Source organism: Prunus avium, chromosome 5 (genome assembly GCF_965620075.1).
Source record: "Prunus avium chromosome 5, drPruAviu1.hap1.1, whole genome shotgun sequence".
NCBI classification, from domain to species: domain Eukaryota; kingdom Viridiplantae; phylum Streptophyta; class Magnoliopsida; order Rosales; family Rosaceae; genus Prunus; species Prunus avium.
The window spans coordinates 20645240-20667937 of NC_142288.1; the positions used below are offsets into that span (position 1 = coordinate 20645240).

At 35.2% G+C, this 22698-nt stretch overlaps 2 protein-coding genes and 1 pseudogene across 4 annotated transcripts; 1 reads left to right on the top strand and 2 right to left on the bottom strand.

Moving 5' to 3' along the window:
- Positions 1-496: 496 nt before the first annotated feature.
- Positions 497-6562, bottom strand: LOC110748120 (YTH family protein). 3 transcript variants are annotated; one of them, XM_021948159.2, is made up of 9 exons: positions 6375-6562; positions 4185-4290; positions 3292-3521; positions 2960-3211; positions 2783-2856; positions 2366-2696; positions 1628-1684; positions 958-1007; positions 497-864 (listed from the first exon to the last, which is right to left on the bottom strand). In XM_021948159.2, exons 2-9 carry the CDS (start codon positions 4273-4275, stop codon positions 786-788), a joined length of 1164 nt encoding a protein of 387 aa, XP_021803851.2. In that variant the 5' UTR covers positions 4276-4290; positions 6375-6562; the 3' UTR covers positions 497-785. The 3 variants fall into 3 exon arrangements, with proteins under 3 accessions (XP_021803851.2, XP_021803846.2, XP_088109740.1); XM_021948154.2 differs by having other exon boundaries at positions 4185-4287; positions 6375-6561; XM_088253614.1 differs by lacking the exon at positions 4185-4290.
- A 5484-nt stretch (positions 6563-12046) lies between these two features.
- On the top strand, positions 12047-13802 carry LOC110747978 (transcription factor bHLH118-like; annotated as a pseudogene).
- A 6330-nt stretch (positions 13803-20132) lies between these two features.
- On the bottom strand, positions 20133-21239 carry LOC110748011 (uncharacterized). The gene is made up of 2 exons (XM_021948058.2): positions 20952-21239; positions 20133-20774 (listed from the first exon to the last, which is right to left on the bottom strand). Exons 1-2 carry the CDS (start codon positions 21237-21239, stop codon positions 20133-20135), a joined length of 930 nt encoding a protein of 309 aa, XP_021803750.2.
- Between the last annotated feature and the right edge of the window lie 1459 nt (positions 21240-22698).

Sequence of the window (22698 nt, forward strand, 5' to 3'; positions counted from 1 at the left end):
TAAATTTTGATGGTTTGATTTTTTTTTAACGGACAAGCTTCGCAGGTTTTGCCTTGTAACAAAGGCTGATTATGATCAGTACTGGAACCTTTGGTTTCCATGCATGCCTGAATTGGATTCTACTTTGTATGAACCAGGCAACAAAATCAAAAGCATACCCAAGCATCCCAAGTTCTCAAAGCCAGTCGCATCTTGCCTAAACTAAACATTTTTGCACAGAAGCAATACCACCTGCTTCTCCATCTCCAAGACAGCTCCTTACATTATCGCCAAGGGCCGGAGTTACACGACAATTACATAATCAGAAAACACTGATCTCTGACTAAAAAAGAAATCTATCAGTAAACACTGATCATCAAGCTTCTGTGAATTAGTTCCACATACACACATCTAGGCTCTAACTTCATTTACATCCATATCAATCATTCATGCACCAGCATCTGAGCAAGTCAACAATTTTACATCCGAACAAACTACGCTTCTGAGTCGGTGACCATATAAAACTGCACCACTGAATTCATAGCATTCATTTATCTAATCTAGGTCAATATGGAGGAGGAAGGGTAGGGGCCATGTTGCCAATTCAATGACTGTACAATTTAGTAACCAGCCCCAACACCAGTCACATTATGGAACATTAAACAACAGACATGTGTACAAGAACAGGACACAACGGTTTACAGATAAAGAAATGACTTCACTGAATGATTGCCTGAAGGAAATGCAAAACTCCATCAGATGACAAAGCTATTATCCAAAAACGACCAAGGGAAGTCACAGCTGTGTTAGCATTGTGATTTCTTATGGGATGAATGGTGAGCCCTTTTCCTTGAGCAGCTGCGGTCAATTCCATAGCTTGAGCTTCTGCAGAATGATTCATGAAGCCAATCAGCGAGCTACACACCAAGCTAATACTCAACTTTCGGTTCATCATTTAAGCAATAAAATTGTACTTACAAATCATCTTCCTGCATTTTACTTCTTGATGACTCATGTGGTCTCGAACCCTGTCAAATAGGGTTACTTTAGAAGCATTTCTATCTAATTAAGGAGACAATGTGCAGTCCAATCGGATAAAAGGACAGGACACTGAAGTCAAATTCTAGAGCAAAGGGGAATGTTCTACAAGCACATGAATAATCTATCCCAATACTAATATTTTCAGCAAGAGCATTTCTACGTAGAATAAAGCAAGAGACATTCCAATGAAGGATGCAATCAAAGATCCTGACAATCTTGATAACATAAGAGCATTCGAGGCTCTCACTGAATGGTGTACGTCCCTCTACAAGTGAGGTTAATTCCTATGATGAATTTTATGATGATCAGCCAGAATGTCCAACTGATAGGCCTCCAGTTATTTCCAGGTTTTATTAAACGTATAAAGAATATTAAATCCACTGAGGAAATTTGCACTTAAATACATAAACTTGAAAACAAAACAAAAAAGGGAAAAGAAAAATACAAGTTTGGCTACAAGACTGCTTTTCAAAAACCAGAAATTATGAGCAAGAGACGCATCAATTGATCATAAAGAAGACAAGGCTTTAAAGTTATCATACTGTCACATATTTGGATATAAACCACATAGTAAAGTCAACTAGATAATCTTAGATAGCATACTGACAGGCAGACATAATTCCTTGCTACTTCTACTTTGGGCCTCCAGGTATTCTTCATAAGACTGCAATAACAAGAAGTACAATTATCAAAGACAATATTCCAATAACATATGACAAGATCGTTCTCAACAGAACAGATTTACGATTTAAATTATCAAAATTAAGATGGAGATTTAACATGACAAATAACATTAAATATCAAAAGTAAAATGAAGATATAACATTACAAATAAAGATTTTAAAAAATGAAAAATGTGAACTTTCCTTGGCAGAGCATTCAGAATGGAAGTCTTATGAATAAAGTGAGCAAAACTAGAATACTCTAGTTTAGCTACAGTGAGCTAGTTCAGCTTCATTAACCCCCAGGCCCAATTCCCAATAATGTTTAGACAACTTTAGAAAAGAGACTTTGGGAGAGAGAGGGAGGGAGAGAGACTAGAAAACATGGCTAGGAACTTTAACAATTTCAACAAGAGTAAATCAAAATAAACTTTTTCCTTAAAAAAATTTCTTTTTTTGGTCTCAATGATTTAAAGCCCGTACCTTCTTAACATACTACAACAAGCAAGTCCTACGTTCAGCTTTAAATTATTTTCAACGGGATATCACCATTTGCCTTTCATGTCTCTAAGTTCACTAATTTGCAAGGACGATTTCAAACAGTACTACAGGCCTAAAATGAAGATATGGGGAAAAAAGAAGAGCAGTCCAGAAATAAAGATACAAAGATAGAAACATAATACCATTTCCAGAAAATCATCCTCAGTAAGAACACTTGCTAGACGGCTTTCTGCAGACAAACCCCAAACATCAAACCGAGATGACAAATCCCTGTCCACTCGTATATTAGAATGGTATCCATTAATGCGAGAATGTTTTGCCCTTGTAACTTTTGATGCCACAGAGTTGACAGGCAAATTTGCTTCGGCCTGATGTTGGTAAAGCAAGGAGGGATAGTGCATGGGTGTCTGGGACCATGAGAGATGCATGGGGCCTACATTATACTCTTCCTCACCTAATGAACATGGAGGCTCTATACAAGGCCTTTTTGATGGAAAATCATCCATAGCAATACTGTTCCAAAATAAAATCATAACAAAAGGCTCATGAACTGGCTTATAAATAAGTAAATTCATCTTTAAGCATCCAGAAATTATTACCTATTCAGTCCATTCACATCATTTGTCCCATCAAGAAGCTCACAAAGAGCTTCTCCAACATCTGGAGATAACTCCTGAAAGAATACAGAACTTCAAGTCATATTTTAAAACACTCTTCCAAGAAGAAGAAAAAACAATAAAAAGAATCAGAAGACACTTAATATAATAACTAAAAACCTGGCAGTCTCTGCTAATTTTAACAGGTTTGTACTCGTTCAATGGATTCTTGAGATGAAGAGTCTTTTGGAAAGGCAGATCATTTAACCGCAGCCATTTGACCTTAAAACTGCGCCCCCATGGATTACTTCTACTACTTCCTTGACTCCATACATTGTCTCGCCTCCATCCAACAGAAGACATCATTTGGGCATACCCTTGGAAGGAACCACTCATGTTGACACTGAATATTAAAATTACTTTACCAGAATTCTGCAACACAACCATATGCTTCCCTATAAAGTATCTAGATTGGAAAAGAAAAGCATGATACTAAACATAGACGATCTTACATGAAAGGCCTCTTCCAAAATTGGTTCATTCATGACTTGAGTAGCCCAAATTCCTTTCTCAATTGATAGTTGGATATTTTGATGATTCAAACTCTTAATGATGAAATATCTTGTATCATACAAAGTACCCTTTTTTCTTCCAGTTGTTTTTCCACCCTGATCATGACAATTGCCCCCTTCTTCTGACTTAGATGGATTACCCTCCTCATTAACTTTGTGACTTGAACTCTCTGACAACAAAATATCATATCATCCACTGATCATAGCTTGAGATGAAAATTAGAAAATGTATTACAAAGTTTTGCATGATGCATACATGAACTGAAGATGATTAAATCAAGCAGCCAATATCTATCTATCTAACTGCTTCAAATGATATTATCTTGAAGAAGAAGAAAAGGCAAAAGCATTTTTATATTAGTTAAAAACACTGATATTTGTAGACTGAAATTAATCTCCTAGAAATATATGTATTGTCAAAAATATATAAATGAAAGATATCAGTACATCTTTGGAAACCAAGAACAGCATGAGAAAATCACCAACTGCACCTTCCAACTCCAAGCCCACATAAACTGGAAATTTGTCGAATGCACATAACAATACAAGCTATATGATGATCCCAGAATATATTACACAATGACAAATGTAAAAACAGTGTAGATGCACAACATCATACTTTGTACATTCACCAAAGAACTTCTAAAGGAACACTTTCACAACAGAAATCTTAAACTTTCAGTTGTAGCTGAAAAGTTTAAAACTGCTGCATTCAACACATCAATAATGTATATTTGCTTGCGAAACAGCTAATCTATGTCAAACTAATAAAAGTATATCAAAATCAAAAGTTTCATGAAATTATAAAAAGAAAGAACTTCCATTATTGTTACCTGGATCATCTGAGTTTCCCATGTCTTGTTTCCATTCAGTAACAGATGAGTCAACTACAGATGCATTCTCTTTTGCAGTATCACAAGACATATCCCTATCAACCTACTACGTCATAAATGCAGGTGAAATGTAAGCATAAACTGGAGACTATGCAGAACTATGGTAAGGTAGGAGAAACCAATAAACAAAAAGAAAAAAGAAAATATGGTCAAAAAAATATCTTTATGAAGGAGGTGAAATGTAAGCATAAACTGGAGACTATGCAGAACTATGGTAAGGTAGGAGAAACCAATAAAACAAAAACAAAAAAAGAAAATATGGTCAAAAAAATTCAAAAATTTCTTTATGAAGGAAGCCAACTGAACTATGTCCATCTGTTTAAACAGAAACTATCATTTTTAGGGGATTCCCCTGGATTTTACCAAAATTCCATCAAGATTCTTTTTCTTCATTATTGTGTTTTGGTCAAGGCTTTAACTCAACATAAGGGTAGGTAAAGTTATCCTTTCTTTTTCCTCAGAAAACATATCCTGACTTCCAATTAAAAAATAAAACATTACATGACAAGAACTACGGAAAAGCTCATGTATCTCAAAAAATATTTGCAAAGTGGAAAGTCTTTTCCACTTAAACAGGCATCAGAAAGTTTTTCAATACGAAAATTTTTCTGCTGAATTAGTTCGCATCAAAACAAACAGAGTCTAATTCAAAAAGTATAATCCCCATTCCAGCTGAATACGCAAGAATGACTAAAGAGTACAAAAGCCGCATAGCATTACATACGAAGAAATATGGTAGAAGGGGATTCAATATGAAAAGAAACAAGCAGTCTGTTGTTGTCTTTACCATACATAAATAGTGAAAAGTGGAGACTAACAACCCATATAAATAAATAAATAAATAAAAACTTTATTAGCACTTGCAAGTTGCAGCACTGTTATCACAAAGGAGAAAACTCAAGCATAAGCCTTTTACAATGCCCAAAATTAAGGTTATGACTCATTAACTAGATGGTATGCTTACCTATCTGTTTATTATTTCTCATAATTAAAAAAAAAATTAAAAGATAAAAACTAGCTGTCTAAAGTTTAAGTAAGTTCTAAGAACCTGCTAAAAAGCATTTCCTAATCCTCGATGATGTAGGATATGGGCAAATTGAGTATTTAGGCAATTTAGCAGAAGCGAACACAATGATAAAACAGAAAGTAGATGGAAAACTATGTCTTGGCTTCACACCAAGGGGTTTTGGCTTCACACCAAGAAGTCTCCAATCTCTAGAAAATAAGCTTTACTCAATATCTCAAATCTAAACTCTCCCTAATGAATTACATATAAGGGGTATTTATAATAATCTAACCCTAGAAAGTTTGAGGATTCAACTATCTTATAAGAAGCAAGCCCCACAACTTCATACTAAATAAAAGTTATTGTCATGCTGTGTACAGTGTAACAAATTTCTTTGCATGTAGATCACAATTTCAAAAATGACAAAGAGGGTAGTTCTCACAAAAATAGCATGTCAAATTTTCAATTAGAGAAGTTTAATTAGAGAAGTTTAAACCAAAGTCACTATCCAACTCAAAATATAATCAGTGTATAGCGATACACTCTCTCTTAAACACCACTCTAGGTCATCAATTTTAGCAAATCCTAAAGTTTATGTATCATTAACATCTAATACTGAAAAGTGGCTATTGAACTAAAATCAAGGTCCTACTCATTTGAAAGTATAAAGCAGAGAGTCCACCTCTAGGACAACAATGTTTTCTTAAGAGCCTCAATCCAAGAAGCCAAGAGGCCATCAAAGCACTCTCTATGATTCATAACTCAACCTCAATCATTGCAGATATAACTAAGGGGAATTTTTTTTATAAAATAAATAAATAAACAAATATTGACTTCCATTACAACTTTTCTTGACCTCTTACACAAAATTTGCATAAAGATTGGAATAATCATTTCTTCATTTTACTTCCCACATTTGCTCTCAACAATCAATGAGAGCACACAAAGCAAGATTTCACCATTTAGTCATAAACTCACACAAAATTGTCCCAACCCAATTCAACACCTCAAAGAATTGAATTTCCCTCCAATGCAAAACACAAAAAAAAAAAACACAAGCTAATATCAAGACCCATTTAAGTAGAACAACATGTTAAGAAGAACAGAAACAGAAACATTCTTACCTTTTTAGAGAGAGAAGACAAAGAAGTTGAAGAGAGACGAAGTGAAAGAGTACGAGGAGTATGTGTTGTGTAGTGTGTAACGTTGTCTGTGTAATCTTCCTCCAAAGCCCTAGTTTTCGAAAAGTACTTGGTAGTTGTAAAGCAACAGCTTACGGCTCCGGAACTCACTTGTGCTAGCGTTACAGTCGGTGAGGGAGACCGCAGATCAAATGGGTCACCTTCGCCACGTGTCCTCATTTATGATCATTTACAATTTTTCTTTTCTTTTTGTCCCTTTTGTCACTGGGCCGGCCCGGTCCGAAATTTTTGGATTCAGGCCGGGTCTTGATGGGCTTCTTCATTTTTTGGGCGGGCTTTCCAAGTTGGGCCAAGCCAGGGCACCCATGGGCCGAGTAGGCCAGCTCATTGCCTTATTTCCATTCCAAACGTTTAAGTAAATGTCTTGTATTTTTACTTTAATTTATTTTTATATTACTTCATTTACTTAAGTTTACAATGTAAATAAGTAAGTACCCCTCATTTGGATTGAATTATAAATACTAGAAAATCAAATTCCCAACAAATTAAAATATGAAAATCCAGTTTTAGTACAGTTTATACTAATATTGATACCTCAACAAGTCAATGTATATTTTATAGGCTTATTTGTTCAAATACCCCATGTGATTTACAAAGGGTCTCAGATTGTGCCCTAAATTTTGTAATAGCTCAAATTACTCCATAACTTCCATTTCGTTACTAAGGTTGCCCCATGCAGTTAATTTTCAACAAAAAATCGTTAACTCAGCTGATGTGGCAGGGGAATTCGAGTAATTTCATACAAGTGACAACAATTGATCTCAAATTGGCATCCAACGTGGCTATTGGTGGGACCCATGAGAGAGTATGTTACAATAGAGGAAATTAAAAAAAATCAAAACTTTCCAGAAGTTCAAAAATTTTCTCAGCACCCAAACAAAGCTTAAAAGCTTCTGAGCAAAAAATAATCAGATCTTAAATCAACCTCCATACACACATCTCCCTCCCGAAAATCTTGAAAATCTTGGCTGCATAGACTTGGGCCACTTTGGTTTCTCGTTATTCAAGTCGGATGACGATGAAGACAATGAGTCGCGTTGCATTAGCAACAAGCTGGGTTTGTAGGTTGTGGTGGCGTAGCCTTGACGAAGACGGTGGCATGGACTTAACAAAGATTGTAATGTGGCCTTGACAAACATGGTGTCGTGGCGTTGGCAATGAAGACGAAGAATCTGGAGTTTCGGGCTCTTCGGATCTGGGGGGAGAGAGTGGCAGTTGAGCTCCGCGCCCTCCTTTGGTGAACGCAATCTCCAATCTCATCCCAATGTCGATGCTGGCATTCATTGTAGGTGTTGTGCAAGTGACAGTGGTGGTGGTGATGGTGCGGCTTGGTTCATTGAAGAAGGTAAGGGGTTAGGTTTTTCGATGGGGCTGGGTGTTAAGGGATGGTGGGGGGAATATCGAATTGGGTTGGGAAGAATACAGAGAGAGAAAGATGAAGAGAGATGGAGAGAGGAAAAATATTTTTAATTGTAAAATTATATTTTTGAAATAAAAATATTTTCAATTGTTGTCATTTGTATGAAATTACTCGAGTATCCTTGCCACATCAGCCGAGTTAACGATTTTTCTTTGAAAATTCATGGCATGGGGCAATCTTAGTAACGGAATGGAAGTTCAGGGAGTGATTTGAGCCATTACAAAAGTCAGGGGGCAATTTGAGACACTTTGTAAACCACAGGGGGTATTCGAACAAATAAGCCTATTTTATACTAAAATCTCATAAAATTGTGTTTGATTATTATGTAAGGAATATAAACCGCGAAAAATATCATTGAAAGCATTAGTATTTCGAAAGTCCATTTTTCATTCTTAGTCAAATTTTGAGTAATATAAAAACATTAGTAAATGGAGTAATATAAAATTAAATTAAAGTAAAAAGACAAGACATTTACTTAAATGTTTGGGATGGAAATAAGGCAATATAACACAATGGGTGGGTCTAGTCGGGCTGGGCCAGGCTGAAGATTTCAAATTCAAACCTCAACCTCTACCCAACCTTAGAATGGACCGGGCCGAGTGGACCTAACCATCGGACTTTTGCCCATCGGACCTTGAGCTACCCACTTCATCCCACAGATCGTGGACCAAATGATGATCCCTGATTAGACCAGACCTCATGAGAAAATATGGGCCGAATTAACGACACTTGTTTGAAACTTTAAGAAATAAGAATTCTACTTGCACCCAATTCATATCTAAGGGCCTTAGAATTCTTGCATATCTGTGTGGACAGTGGACAACCATAAAATTAATTATGGGTCATTGGCTTTAGTCCAAATCACAGCCTCATATGTCAAAATTGGAAAATCAAACCTAAGACTTCAGGTGCAGAGATAAATGTTCTTGACGTATAAGCCCTTTGCATGAACTCATCCATCTTTTAGAACAATCATAAGCCCGTAAGGTTTTGTATGTTTTTGGACATTATTTTAATATAGGTAGATTTGTGAATTTTATTTAGCCACAAAACATAAGTTTCATTGTCTTTTTAATCTCCTTCTATGGTCATGATTATCTTTAATCAATTATTTACTAAAGAGAATGTATATACTTCAAATATAGACCCATAGCACGATTTTTCCTAATCAGTATCTTTTTTTTTTTTGGGTTCAATACCTTTTTGGTCATTGGGTTTTGCATGAGAATTCAATTTAGTCAATGAGCAAAAAATTTAGCAAAAATTAATCATTGTGTTTCCCAAAGTTTACAATTTATAGACATTCCATTTTTTTTCGTTAACTTCTGTTAAGTGCAGTTTCCTTTTTACGAAGCATATTCAATCTTCTTCTTCTAACTCAACGAGTTAAGGTATATATAGTGCTATTAGGGTTTAACAAATTGGGGAAAATCCTGGGTTGAAATCAAAATTATGAGGTATAAGGTCACCAAAATATATTGGGTTGAAATCTTGGGTTGTATTGAAGCCTAAATTGATTGAGTGAGAACCGTATTGTGACTTCGAATGGCAAAGAGACGTAATCAAGGTGATAGAGTACCAAAATATATTGGTAGGTTGTTGATTTCATTTTAATTTGGTTTGGCTTTTTTATTTTCTTCATACCTCACAATTTCGATTTCAACCCAAGATTTCCCCCAATTTGTTGAACCCTAATAGCACAATATACCCTAAGTCGTTGAATTAGAGGAAGAAGACTGAAGGTGTTAAACATTTATAAAATTAAAAAAAATTTAAAATAAAACTACACTTAACTGAAGCTAAAGGAATGTCTATAAATTGTAAACTCAAGAAAACACGATAACCAATTTGGCTAAATTATTTTCTTAATGACCAAATTGAATTTTCATGTAAACCCCACTGACCCAAAAAGTATTTAACCTTTGTTTCTTATTTTTCTTGATCAACAACTATCTTTATTATTTTTGGATTCTCCCATCATCTTTTCTGGAAATAAGCCCAATCTATATTATTTTGACAACTACAATAAAAGAAATAATAAAAACCATGAATAATAATTATGTTTATCTTCTTCCGCGTGCTTCTCATATGGTCACATTTAGCTAGAAACCAAGTCGTCGTCGTTCATTATCTTTAATCAAAAGCACAAGAAAAGATTGCACGAATCTCATTCATAATTTTAATTTTAAGAAGCAATCAACTAGAAGATTATCACAATTTTAAGATCAATAATATTAATAATAATATACTTATAAATTAAAAAGACATAGATAGTAAGCTAGGATGACCCGCCTAACGTGGCCTCCAAATTAAAGATACATATATAAACACACTTGATTAATTTAAATCTCATTGCTTCCTATAATTTGGGCTAGAGGTGGGCACAATTTCGCATCAACTCAACTGAATCGTCTAACTCAATCATAGTGGGTTGGCCTAAAAATGATTGGGTATTGGGTTCAAAAAATTCTAAACTCCTATATACAGGTTGGGTTACGGATTGGAACCAAAACATAAAAATAAGCTTAATTTTGAGTTAATTTGACCGAACCGACCAACTCGATCACAAAAAATTTGGGTTGGATTGAGTTCGCTTAATAAAGAGTGGGCTTGGGTTTAAGAAATCATAAACCACTATATTGAATCAATTTCCGAATGGCACAGATCAAACATAAAAAATTACTTATATTGAATAGAGGTTCACAAAGCACAAAGATCAATCCAAAACAGCTGCTACCGAATACGAGAGGGTCTAAACATATATACTCGTAATAGTAAACAAGCATTCATAAATATCAACTGTCACTATATATAAGTGTACGCCTTTCATTGCACGTTGCATTGACAGATTGTCCAGCTAAGTGGGAATGAAGTTGGATTCAAGATATATATGTGATATGTGATATGCAGTATCCACACTTCTCTCAATGATTTGTACTCCAGGGGCCCACCTCGACGATCAACACCTAATCCTAATCCTGTTCCCCACAAATTAAAAAAATAATATTAAATGTTTGAAGTGAAAAAGATGCATGGCGAATATATATATTATCAGTCCCGATCTCTTGGATCACAGGAGTCCAAGAGATTATGGTCACCCACCGCTGGATATTAATCTAATGGTTCAAAAAAGTTTCTTAAAAGGAGTGCAAGAGTAAGTGAACCGTTGAATTTACATCCAACGGTGAGTGACCACAAATCTCTTAGACCCCTGTAGTCCAAGAGATCAAGACTGTATATATTATTGTCTTTATGAATGGTGCCCTAACATAAACCCTCTACTAGCTTCCATTGGTTTTTTTTTTTCTGCTTGGTAACTTATAATTTTACAAGTCAAGAATTAAAACTTAATTAATAATATAAATTCTCCCATCTTGACGTTTTCTAAGATTTCTTCTTCGTATACTGTTGGGGTTTCCTAATCAATCCATCACTCGTTTTTCTTATGCCTAAGATATTCTAATTTCAAATCCATTTGGTGAGCTGACTCGTTCAGCAGTTACTATCCTGGACAGGTGTATAACAATCATATAATGATTTAGACCTCAGTAGGACCTTCAAATAAATTATAATTTCATTATTTTGTTTGATTTTGCATATACGTACATCACAAAATAATTAGAATTTGGGACCGAATAATATTAGAAGATCACGTTTATATACCATGTGTACCACCTCTATCCCATAGAATCAGTTAGAGATGTGGTACATAGGTGTTATTGTTTGGTTTTATATATACGTACGATCACAAAATGATTAGAATTTGGGACCGAATAATATTAAGAAAATCATATTTATATATCACATTGTGTACCATCTTTTTAATAAAAGTGGAGCCTACTCAAACAATCAGAGTCACATCTCTTAGAGATGTGATACATGATAAATGTGTTCTTTCTAATATTTTCCTACGTGATGATATACAGTATATATGAGACTCCATTCTATATATATGCAGCTAGCCCATTTCCCTGTCAGCAAGTCAGCATTGCTGCATGTGAATTTAGTTAGGCATATCTTTATTAGTCTCCAGATGTACAGTTTTCTTTTGACTAAAAAATTAATCTGCTTTATATAGCTCTGAAATGAGGTCACTTGCTATATCACCATGCCAGTAATAAAATTTCCAGAAAAATCTTGAAACCCTAGGCCCCATCAAAGATCTCATTCCAAAATGAACATATCTCAAGTATGTTTTCTTTTTTCCTTTTAATTATAATAGAGCGCGCTGGGAGGTCGGTATAAAGTCGATGAAATGCAAGTTGGAAAATAGAGAAAATAGAGATTCGGAGCTTTAAACATGGATTATATTCCTTCCAATATACTCCAATTTGACCAAGCTTTACAACAAGCTGATGAGCTGTTCCAAATCTCCTGCCTTCCCTACACAGAGCACACAACCCAAGAAAATCAAGCACTCCCACCGTCTCCATCTCAAGATGGTTGTGATCTCACTTGCAGGCCAAAATCTGGTCAGAAGCGCAAGGCATCAATATCTTCATCCAATATCACTTTTGGTGAAATTGATGATGAGCGAAACCCAAAGGGCAATAAGAAGATCATGCATAGAGACATTGAACGGCAAAGAAGACAAGAAATGGCCACCCTTTATGCATCTCTTCGATCACAACTTCCCCTTGAATATCTCAACGTACGGTCCAATATAGCTAGCTACTTAATTTTCTCAAATAATGTCAAATTTCGGGATTCATATACAACTGTTAATCAGCAGTGTGTACTGGATAATTCGAGTAATCAACGGTCTTGCTACGAAATCTAGTAACATAACATGTCATCGCGACGGTTAGAGGCATTGTCAACATTTTTCGGTTGGAGACTTCACAAATTTCGTTTGTACTTTCTCAGAACTGAGTTTGTATTTATGATGACAATTGTTGTTAGGAGACTAAGAACTATGTGGGTTTTTTTTAGGTTTGAATTATTGTTAATTTTAAGTATAATGCTATCTCAAATTAGGGATTTTTTAGACTATAAGAATTCTTTTTCTATGGCAAAGTTTATGTAAAACCTTTGTATATATGTAGTATATACATATATGTTTTGGTTTATATATCAATCCTTCTGTTTAGTGTTTTTGGTTTATATATTTTGTAATCTATGGCTTCAGGGAAATAGGTCTATATCTGATCATGTTCATCAGACAGCGATTTACATAAAACATCTACAAAGCAATATCCAAGAGCTGCATAATAAGAGGGATGGGCTGAAAAGGTCGTGCAATATTTCATGCTCTTCCAGTACAAGTACTGCAGTAACAGTGGAAAATTCCCAGACTCCAATGAAGGAGTCTGTAGTATTGGTTAGAACTTGTAAAGTAGGGGTGGAGGTTGTGGTGAATACTCCCATGAAACAAGGGCTTACTCTTTCAAGACTGCTCGAGATTCTGAAGGAAGAAGGACTTAGCACAATCAGCTGCATCTCAGCACAAGTAAATGAAAAGTTGATTTATACGATTGAATCTGAGGTATTGTTTATCAATCTCTTCACTTCAACTTCAATTAAGGATTTAATTTGCCACTTTTCTTTTCTTAGCTACTTAAATATCTTAACTGCAAAGGAAATTGTAGCTCAAGTGGTTAACACAGTTCTTCTGTTTTTGAGTTCCCCCGTCCTCTATAATATCGCTTGTATAAAAAAAAATGTCTTACCTATCAACCATGACTAATGTTCTCTTAGTGCTACCAGACAAATACTTATATTGTCAGATTGTAAATTTCAACTAACATTGCAAAGCAAAGCAACAAGAGAAAATTTCTCCATCAATACCATCTAATTCCCTGCTCATATTTGATGTGTAAATACACAGGTGAGTGATGGGAAATGCATTGATATGTTTGAGCTCCAACAGAGATTGACAAAAAACTTATGATGATCAGCCAGCTGACTTCAAACAAGGTACTGGGAGAACTGATATCCTTTGTAAAAGTTTGGTGTGATGTGTTTATATCCCCTGTAGATATTCGACCTTCCAGCTCCAGGCACTTAACGTGGCCTGGTATGGCTGAGAGTTTTGCAAAATCTGTATATATGTGAAATTTGTGTTTGATTGAGATATTTGGGATGCTCTTCCATTGTCAATTGGTTTTGAGATTGGAACCGCAACTTTCTTTATGGTGTCACGTCCTTTCGTTCAGCTCCATGATCATAGAATCACGTTCTCTCCTATCACAAATATATATAATTAGGTAACTTTGTGCCCACATCCATATATATATAATTTCTTAAATATTTGTCATTTGTGCGCTTTAAATCGGACGTTTAACGTTCTCAGATGAGGAAAGCTTTTGTGTTTTTTGGTTGTCCATTTAGCTAGGAATATCAATTGTGATATTTGTATTCCATAAATATAAGCATCAAATTACTAGAAATGAGCTCTGATCAGCTGTTATTTTTGGTGGCCAGTAAGTTCATCGTTAATAACTTTTCATATATCATATGTATAATCTTTTTCGCCACATATTCCTTACGTATAAACAATGAAATAATCACGAAGCTAATCAAGTGGCAAAACTTTGTTCGATTTGGCTGATTTTTTGTGAGGGAGATATTTGAATAATGACCTAACAAATTACCGGTTTAGATCATGAGATGACATAGTAAAGTGGGCCCAAATAAGTGGTGTGTGCCGCATGAACTTACTAACCAGTTAGCGATTGTAAAGGAGCTAACTATTAGTGCTACTTGCGACACTTTGTCATTTCCAAGTAATGTACATCTGGTCTATATATTCAATGCTAATATTAATTCGATGTCATAAGTTCTCGTGAATCCATTAAATTTGTTGTTGGCAAGTCCTTATTTAGTTAAAATTTTAGTTACTTACCCGTTTGTATAGTCCTACAACTTTTGCTTCAGATGTGTGATTTAATATGTAGATTACATTGCGTTCATAAGTAACACAAAGCTAAACATAAACAGAAACTCACAATACGTATTCTTGAAAATACATCTGTCCTTTCTCCAGGCATTTCTTTAGACAAAGACCCCATTCCTTTTTTCCTCTTTTCCGTATGTTAATTATTTCTCATGTAGTGCAAATCAAACTCATGTGTTTTCATTGAAATTGAAATATTACTGATGCAAGTTCTTTCCCTTCGTCTGAACCAGACAGGTTCATAAGCGATGCATATGTACTGAAGTTTCGTTATTCAATACCTAAAGTTACTCTCCATATAATAGGAAAGCTGCAACTAATTAATAATCAACATTCGTAATCTTCCAACTATTAATATATATCCAACTCCTTATATTATATTATATATTCAAGGTTGTTCGTGCATGGAGTCAGATAAGCGAGAATACTTCCTAGTGATTATTTCATAGTTGTTATATGAGAAACACCAAGTTCTATGTTATACACATATATAATATTCCAACAAAGCAATATCCAATATATGTATAATTGAATTTTGAAGTAATCTCTCATCACTAATTTTGCATTATTTGCAGCAAAATAAGAGTTCTGCTAGCTAGCTAGCTCACCTAGCCCTACTTCACCAAGATAGGATTAGGAGTTTCGAACTTGAAACTATTGATTTTAGGCCAAACATACTTTCCACTATGACAGATATATATGACCCCATCGACCAAAAGAAGATAGTCCTAACTAATGAAGATATGGATGACCTAAGGCAACATTTATAGTTGGTACCTATTTTCTTATCTTAATTATGTTGATATTTCTGAGACATAGCCACGTGAGGCGAATCAATTATGTTTTCAAACAATGTATGTGGCCCACACCCTTTATCAACTACAATCTTTATTTACCAAATATTTTATTTCACTAATAGGTGTTGTAAAAGTAAATAGAGAAAGTATATGAAGGTAAGAGTAGTTCTCAATAGCTTAATACTCAAGTGTCTTATTCATCTTTAGTGCCTACTATTTATAGGCATAAGAAATACATCATCATCTACCAACCTTAGTAGTAGGTTACAAAACATAATAACCAATGATAAATAGGGTATTTAGTGCATAGGTTACAACCCTATAATGATAGGTATAATGATGGGTATAATGGAGGAAATACAATGCACTTATGGTGGGCATCCATAACCTTTGGGTTACAACACTCCCCCTTGGATGTCCACCATGCATGGAGTATGCCTTGTTAAAACCTTGCCAGTAAAACCCGGTGGGACAAAACCTAGGCGAAGGGAAAAAGAGTACATATCCATGTGTAATATAGAACGTGTGACACTGCCTCATTAAAACCTTGCCTGGAAAAACCCAGTGGGATAAAAACCAGAATGAAGGAAAAAGAGTACAGTGTGAAGGTCTCAATTATGACACGCTCCCCCTGATGCTGGCAAAAGATCCTTGAGCTGGCGCATTCCAATATTGTTGACCATCTTTCTGAATGTTGTAGTTGGTAGTGCTTTAGTGAATAAATCTGCAAAGTTGTTGCTAGATTGTATTTGTTGAACATCTATGTCACCATTCTTCTGAAGTTCATGCGTGTGGAAAAATTTTGGGGAAATGTGCTTGGTTCTGTCACCTTTGATGTATCCATTTGTGATTTGAGCAATACAAGCAGCGTTATCTTCATATAGTAATGTTGGAGAATCTTTGATTGAAGACAACCCACTTGTTTCTCGAATATGTTGTATCATAGATCTTAGCCATATGCATTCCCGGCTTGCTTCATGCAATGCTAATATTTCAGAATGGTTTGAGGAAGTGGCGGTTAATGTTTGCTTTATAGACCGCCATGATATAGCAGCACCACCACAAGTGAACACATATCCTGTTTGTGATTTAGCTTTATGTGGATCAGAAAGATAACCAGCATCAGCATAGCCAACTATTTGAGACTTTGACCCTTTTGAATAAAATAAACCCATGTCGGTTGTTCCACGAAGATACCGTAGTACATGTTTAACACCATTCCAATGTCTCTTAGTTGGTGTAGAGCTATACCTTGCTAATAAGTTGACAGGAAAAGCTATATCAGGCCGTGTACAATTTGCAAGATACATTAAAGCTCCAATTGCACTAAGATATGGTATTTCAGGACCAAGTAATTCTTCATTATCTTCTCGTGGGCGAAAAGGATCTTTCTTTACATCAAGTGATCGAACAACCATGGGGCTACTTAATGGATGTGCTTTATCCATATAAAATCGTTGTAAAACTTTTTCTGTATATGTTGATTGATGGATAAAGATTCCAGTTGGTAAATGCTCGATCTGCAGGCCGAGACAAAATTTAGTCTTCCCAAGATTTTTCATCTCAAATTCCTTCATTAAATAAGCAGCAGTCTTTGTAAGCTCTTCAGGAGTTCCAACAAGATTTAAATCATCCACATATACTGCAATAATAGCAAATCCATTTCTAGATCTTTTAATAAAAACACATGGACAAATTGGATTATTTACATATCCTTCTTGTATAAGATATTCACTAAGGCGGTTATACCACATTCTTCCAGATTGCTTTAATCCATACAAGGATCGTTGTAACTTAATTGAATACATATCATGATATTTTGGATCATTTGCTTCAGGCAATTTAAATCCTTCTGGGATCTTCATATAGATATCATTCTCAAGTGATCCGTATCGGTATGCAGTAACTACATCCATAAGTTTCATATCAAGTCTTTCTGTGACAACCAAACTAATCAAGAAACGTAATGTGATTGCATCAACCACAGGGGAATATGTCTCCTCATAATCGATTCCAGGTCTCTGCGAGAAACCTTGAGCTACAAGTCGTGCTTTGTATCTTACAATTTCATTTTTCTCGTTACGTTTCCTTACAAACACCCATTTGTATCCAACCGGTTTCACACCTGCAGGTGTTCGGACTACTGGTCCGAATACTTTACGATTTTCCAAGGAATTTAATTCTGCTTGGATCGCATCTTTCCATTTTGGCCAATCCTCTCTATGTCGACATTCTTCAACAGTTTTTGGTTCAAGATCCTCATTATCTTTTATAATTTCTATAGCAACCATGTATGCAAAGGCATCATCAACAATAATTTTCTCTTTATCCCAGCTTTCTCTTGTACTCATATAATTCAAAGAGATCTCTTCTGATGTATGTACTTCTTTTGATGTATGTGCCTCTACAGGGGCTATATCTTCATCAATTTTAAACTCGTCAGTTTTTGGCTCATCAAGAGTACTAATTTGTTTTGGATTTTTATCTTCTTCTGGAATAGGCACTTCTTGTGTCCTTTTCTTTCGGGGATTTTTATCTTTAGCACCAACAGGACGACCACGCTTCAAGCGTGCCTTTAATGTACTATCATATTGACCTTCAGGGACATCAATCCGTGCTGGAGTATTTACAGCCAGTATATGAGATTTTGTTACTTTCTTTATGTCAGTAAAGGCATCCGGTAATTGATTTGCTATACTTTGCTAATGGATGATCCTTTGAACTTCACGTTCACTTTGATTTGTATGTGGATCCAAATGAGACAATGATGATGCATTCCATGTAATTTCACGCCGTTCTTCAAGAATCGGCACCTTTTCTCCCCCTAACGGCGGGAAAACTGTCTCATCAAAATGGCAATCCGCAAAGCGTGCGGTAAACATATCACCCGTCAGGGGTTCAAGATATCTAATTATGGATGGAGAATCAAACCCAATGTAAATTCCAAGATGTCTTTGAGGGCCCATCTTAGTTCGCTTTGGTGGAGAAATGGGAACATAAACAGCACAACCAAATATTTTTAAATGAGAAATATTAGGTTGTTGGCCCAAAACAAGTTGTAATGGAGAATATTGATGATAAGCAGTTGGTCGGATGCGAACCAAAGATGCAGCATGCAATATAGCATGTCCCCAAGCAGAAGTAGGTAATTTCGACCTTAAAAGTAAAGGCCGAGCAATCATTTGAAGGCGTTTGATAAAGGACTCTGCTAATCCATTTTGAGTATGTACATGTGCAACTGGATGTTCAACACCAATGCCAATGGACATGCAATAATCATCAAATGATTGAGATGTAAACTCACCAGCATTATCAAGACGAATTGTCTTAATTGGATAGTCAGGAAATTGTGCCCTCAATTTCATTATTTGAGCAAGAAGCTTAGCAAATGCAATAGAACGAGTAGAAAGTAGGCAAACATGTGACCATCTTGATGATGCGTCTATTAAAACCATAAAATAACGAAATGGCCCACATGGTGGATGAATAGGTCCACATATATCCCCTTGGACTCGTTGTAAAAACGTTGGAGATTCACTAACAACTTTCAAGGGAGAAGGTTTAATAACCAATTTTCCTTGTGAGCATGCCTGACATGGACAATCACTAGATAAAAGAATCCTCTGGTTCTTTAATGGATGACCATGTGAATTTTCTATTATTCGACGCATCATTGTTGACCCCGGATAGCCAAGTCGGTCATGCCAAAGCATAAAAAGCTTTGGATCACTGAACTTCTGGTTCATTATGATATTTGATTCTATTGCACTTATAGTTGTATAATACAAGCAAGATGAGAAAGCTGGAAGTTTTTCAACTACATGCTTCTGGCATGAAACAATAGAAGTAATTAACATATATTCTATATTCCCCTAATTTGTAGTTTCAATATGAAACCCATTAAGGCATATATCCTTAAAACTAATCAGATTTCTTCTGGATCTGACAGAATATAAAGCCTCTTTGATATAAATATGTGTTCCTCCAGGTAATATTATATTTGCTCTTCCAGAGCCTTCGATAAGCTTTGCACTACCTGAAATTGTATTCACATTAGTTTTTGCTACTCTTAAGTTTGAAAAATATTTCTTTTCCCGAAGGATTGTATGTGTTGTAGCATTGTCCACCAAACATACATCTCCATCATGCATCTTGGAATTGCTCAAAGCACTGACATTTTCCATGCTTCTTCATTTAAAGAAAAATACATATAATACCAATAGGAGTTGGTCCAAGTGGAAGGGGCTTGGATCCTTTAAACAAGAGGTCCTGGGTTCGATCCCAGGCGCTTGCGAATAGAGCAGACTTTGTTGGGAGAGGTCCCCGCTTTGCGTCCGACAGTACCTCGAGGGTTAGTCCCCGCAATCGCGCGGGGGATACCTTGGTTTTCACCAAAAAAAAATACATATAATAAGTTTATGAATAAATATAACAATAAAATAAAATAAAATTATGACAGATCCTTTTATTGAATTGAAAGCATTTCAAATGAAAAACTGAAACTTAAATCATTAGTTCATATCATTTTATTGAATTGAAATAAAGCAACATAATAGAGCAACACAAAATTAGTCAATATTGGGGTTCCCATCATTGGTATGATCATCACCATCCTTCATATTTTCATCACCAATATTGGTATTTCCATCACCATATGAATTGTCAAATGCCCCGCTTGGTTCCGCCAAGAAATCATACACATCCAAATGGGTGATATCCATTAGCTCAGGAAAATCATCAAAAATGTTGAAATCGATGAAGTTTGTTTCTTTCTCTTTTCCCTTTCCCTTAATTGATGCTTGATAAAGATTAACCAAGTGTTTCGCCGTACGACAGGTACGAGACCAATGCCCTTTCACGCCACACCTATAGCAAGCCTCATCACTTTTCTTTTCAGAATTAATCTGCACACCTTTCCCTTTTCCTTGTTTTTCTTCATTGTTATTCCACTTCTTGTGGTATGGTGCATTTTTCTTATTTGAGGCATGATTGTGACCACCTCGGTTTCGAAAATTATAATGACCATGACCACGGCCACGGCCATAATTGCTTGCATTCGCTTTAGGGAATGATGCATTTGCTTCTGGAAATGGCTTTGAGCCAGTTGGGTGGGAATGATGGTTTTTCATCAAAAGCTCATTGTTTTGTTCAGCAACAAGGAGACATGAAATCAGTTGGGAATATTTTGTAAACCCCTTTTCTCGGTATTGCTGCTACAGGAGCATGTTTGATGCATGAAAAGTTGTGAATGTTTTCTCCAACATATCTTCATCAGTAACCGTGTCTCCACACAACCTCAATTTAGAGACAGTTTTGAACATTGCTGAGTTGTACTCATTCACTGTTTTGAAATCCTGCAGGCGCAGGTGCATCCAATCATAACGAACCTTTGGAAGAATTATACTCTTCTGATGGTCATATATTTCTTCCAAATTTTTCCATAGGATAGCAGGGTCCTTCACCCCAAGGTATTCAGATTTCAACCCTTCATGAAGGTGATGGTGGAGGAAAATCATAGCTTTCGAGCGATCCTGCAGGGATGCTTCATTTCCTTCCTTGATGGTATTTCCAAGATCCTTTGCATTCAAATGAATTTCAGCATCAAGGATCCATGTCAAATAGTTCTTGCCAGAAATGTCAAGTGCAACAAACTCAAGCTTCGTGAGATTCAACATTGTTGAATACGTCTAAGAAACAAAAATCAAATATTTCAGAATTAATTGTAAACATGAAAAATTTAGATATGCCTCAATAACAAAAATGATCATAAAAAAAAAATTAAATAAATGAACATATGCATAATTAGTCACTCAAAGCTACAGGTTTGAGTTCTATACATTTAGGGCTTCAGGCTCTAAAATAATTATATAACTTAGAACTTCGGGTTCTAGAATTATTGGATTTCTTTGATTTAAAACTTCAGGTTTAAATCATTAGGGTGTGAACTTCGGGTTCTAATGTATAAATAAAATCATTCTTTATAAAAGTGCAATCGTTTATTTATATATGATAATAAATAAAAGCATATGCATGTTATAGTGTATATTAAATAAACAAATGAAGACCTTGCACAATTGGTTAGAAAAAAAAACTGAGAACATGGTAGAACCAAACTTTGAGTCATAGCATCCTTCTGTATTATAGTTAATCAACATGTGTGGGACTATGTCTCAAAGAAACTTGGTTAGCGAAACAAAAACAAACTTATAGCATCAATCGAAATAAAATAAGAAATTAGATAAGAAAATTATACCAAGTCCAAGCCAAGATCCTCAACTGGTAATAGAGTCGTGCTGATAACGTGTTGTAAAAGTAAATAGAGAAAGTATATGAAGGTAAGAGTAGTTCTCAATAGCTTAATACTCAAGTGTCTTATTCATCTTTAGTGCCTACTATTTATAGGTATAGGAAATACATCACCATCTACCCACCTTAGTAGTAGGTTACAAAACATAATAACCAATGATAAATAGGGTATTTAGTGCATAGGTTACAACCCTATAATGATAGGTATAATGATGGGTATAATGGAGGAAATACAATGCACTTATGGTGGGCATCCATAACCTTTGGGGTTACAAGTACTTTGTGTTTAATTTTGTTTCTCCATATTTGAGCTAACCTCACTTATCATCCTCTTTTATGTTTAACAAATAAGATTGCATCCATGCGGAATAGATTATTATATTGCCAAACTGGATCACCAATTAGGCATGAACCAACATGATTAATGATCAAAGTTCAAACTTTAGCAATATAAACATCTTATGTTATCAAATAATTTCGAAGGCGCAACATTTGCCTACATATCATGTCACTAGGTGTCCTAATTTATTATAGTGATTTTGGTATACAGATTTCAAAACTTATTTTGTTTTGTTTCAAAACATTTTTCTTTTCTTTTTTTCTCTCCCGTAAAACATTTTCTAATTTGAAACTAGCAAATGCTTATAACAATGAAAATTGTATGATAATTTAGCGTTCGAACTTAGAACCTCTTTCACCGTATGTAAGACAAATATCATTAATTCAAAAGTTAGTTATTATTAAGAGAAATCATTTTGCCCACCGTTGCCTTTAAATTTGAAATATACCCTTATCAGTTTTAACAATTTAATACTAAACTCAAAAATT

Excerpts from the sequence above, each read along its gene's own strand:
- LOC110748120 (XM_021948159.2), bottom strand. The coding sequence starts at position 4,275 with ATGTCTTGTGATACTGCAAAAGAGAATGCATCTGTAGTTGACTCATCT. Across the intron at positions 1,008-1,627 it reads GCAAGGAATTATGTCTGCCT|GGTTCGAGACCACATGAGTC; the intron begins GTCAGTATGCTA and ends CCTATTTGACAG. Across the intron at positions 865-957 it reads AAAATGCAGGAAGATGATTT|AAGCTCAAGCTATGGAATTG; the intron begins GTAAGTACAATT and ends ATCATTCTGCAG.
- LOC110748011 (XM_021948058.2), bottom strand. The coding sequence starts at position 21,239 with ATGTTGAATCTCACGAAGCTTGAGTTTGTTGCACTTGACATTTCTGGC. Across the intron at positions 20,775-20,951 it reads AGAGTATAATTCTTCCAAAG|CAATACCGAGAAAAGGGGTT; the intron begins GTTCGTTATGAT and ends CTCCTGTAGCAG.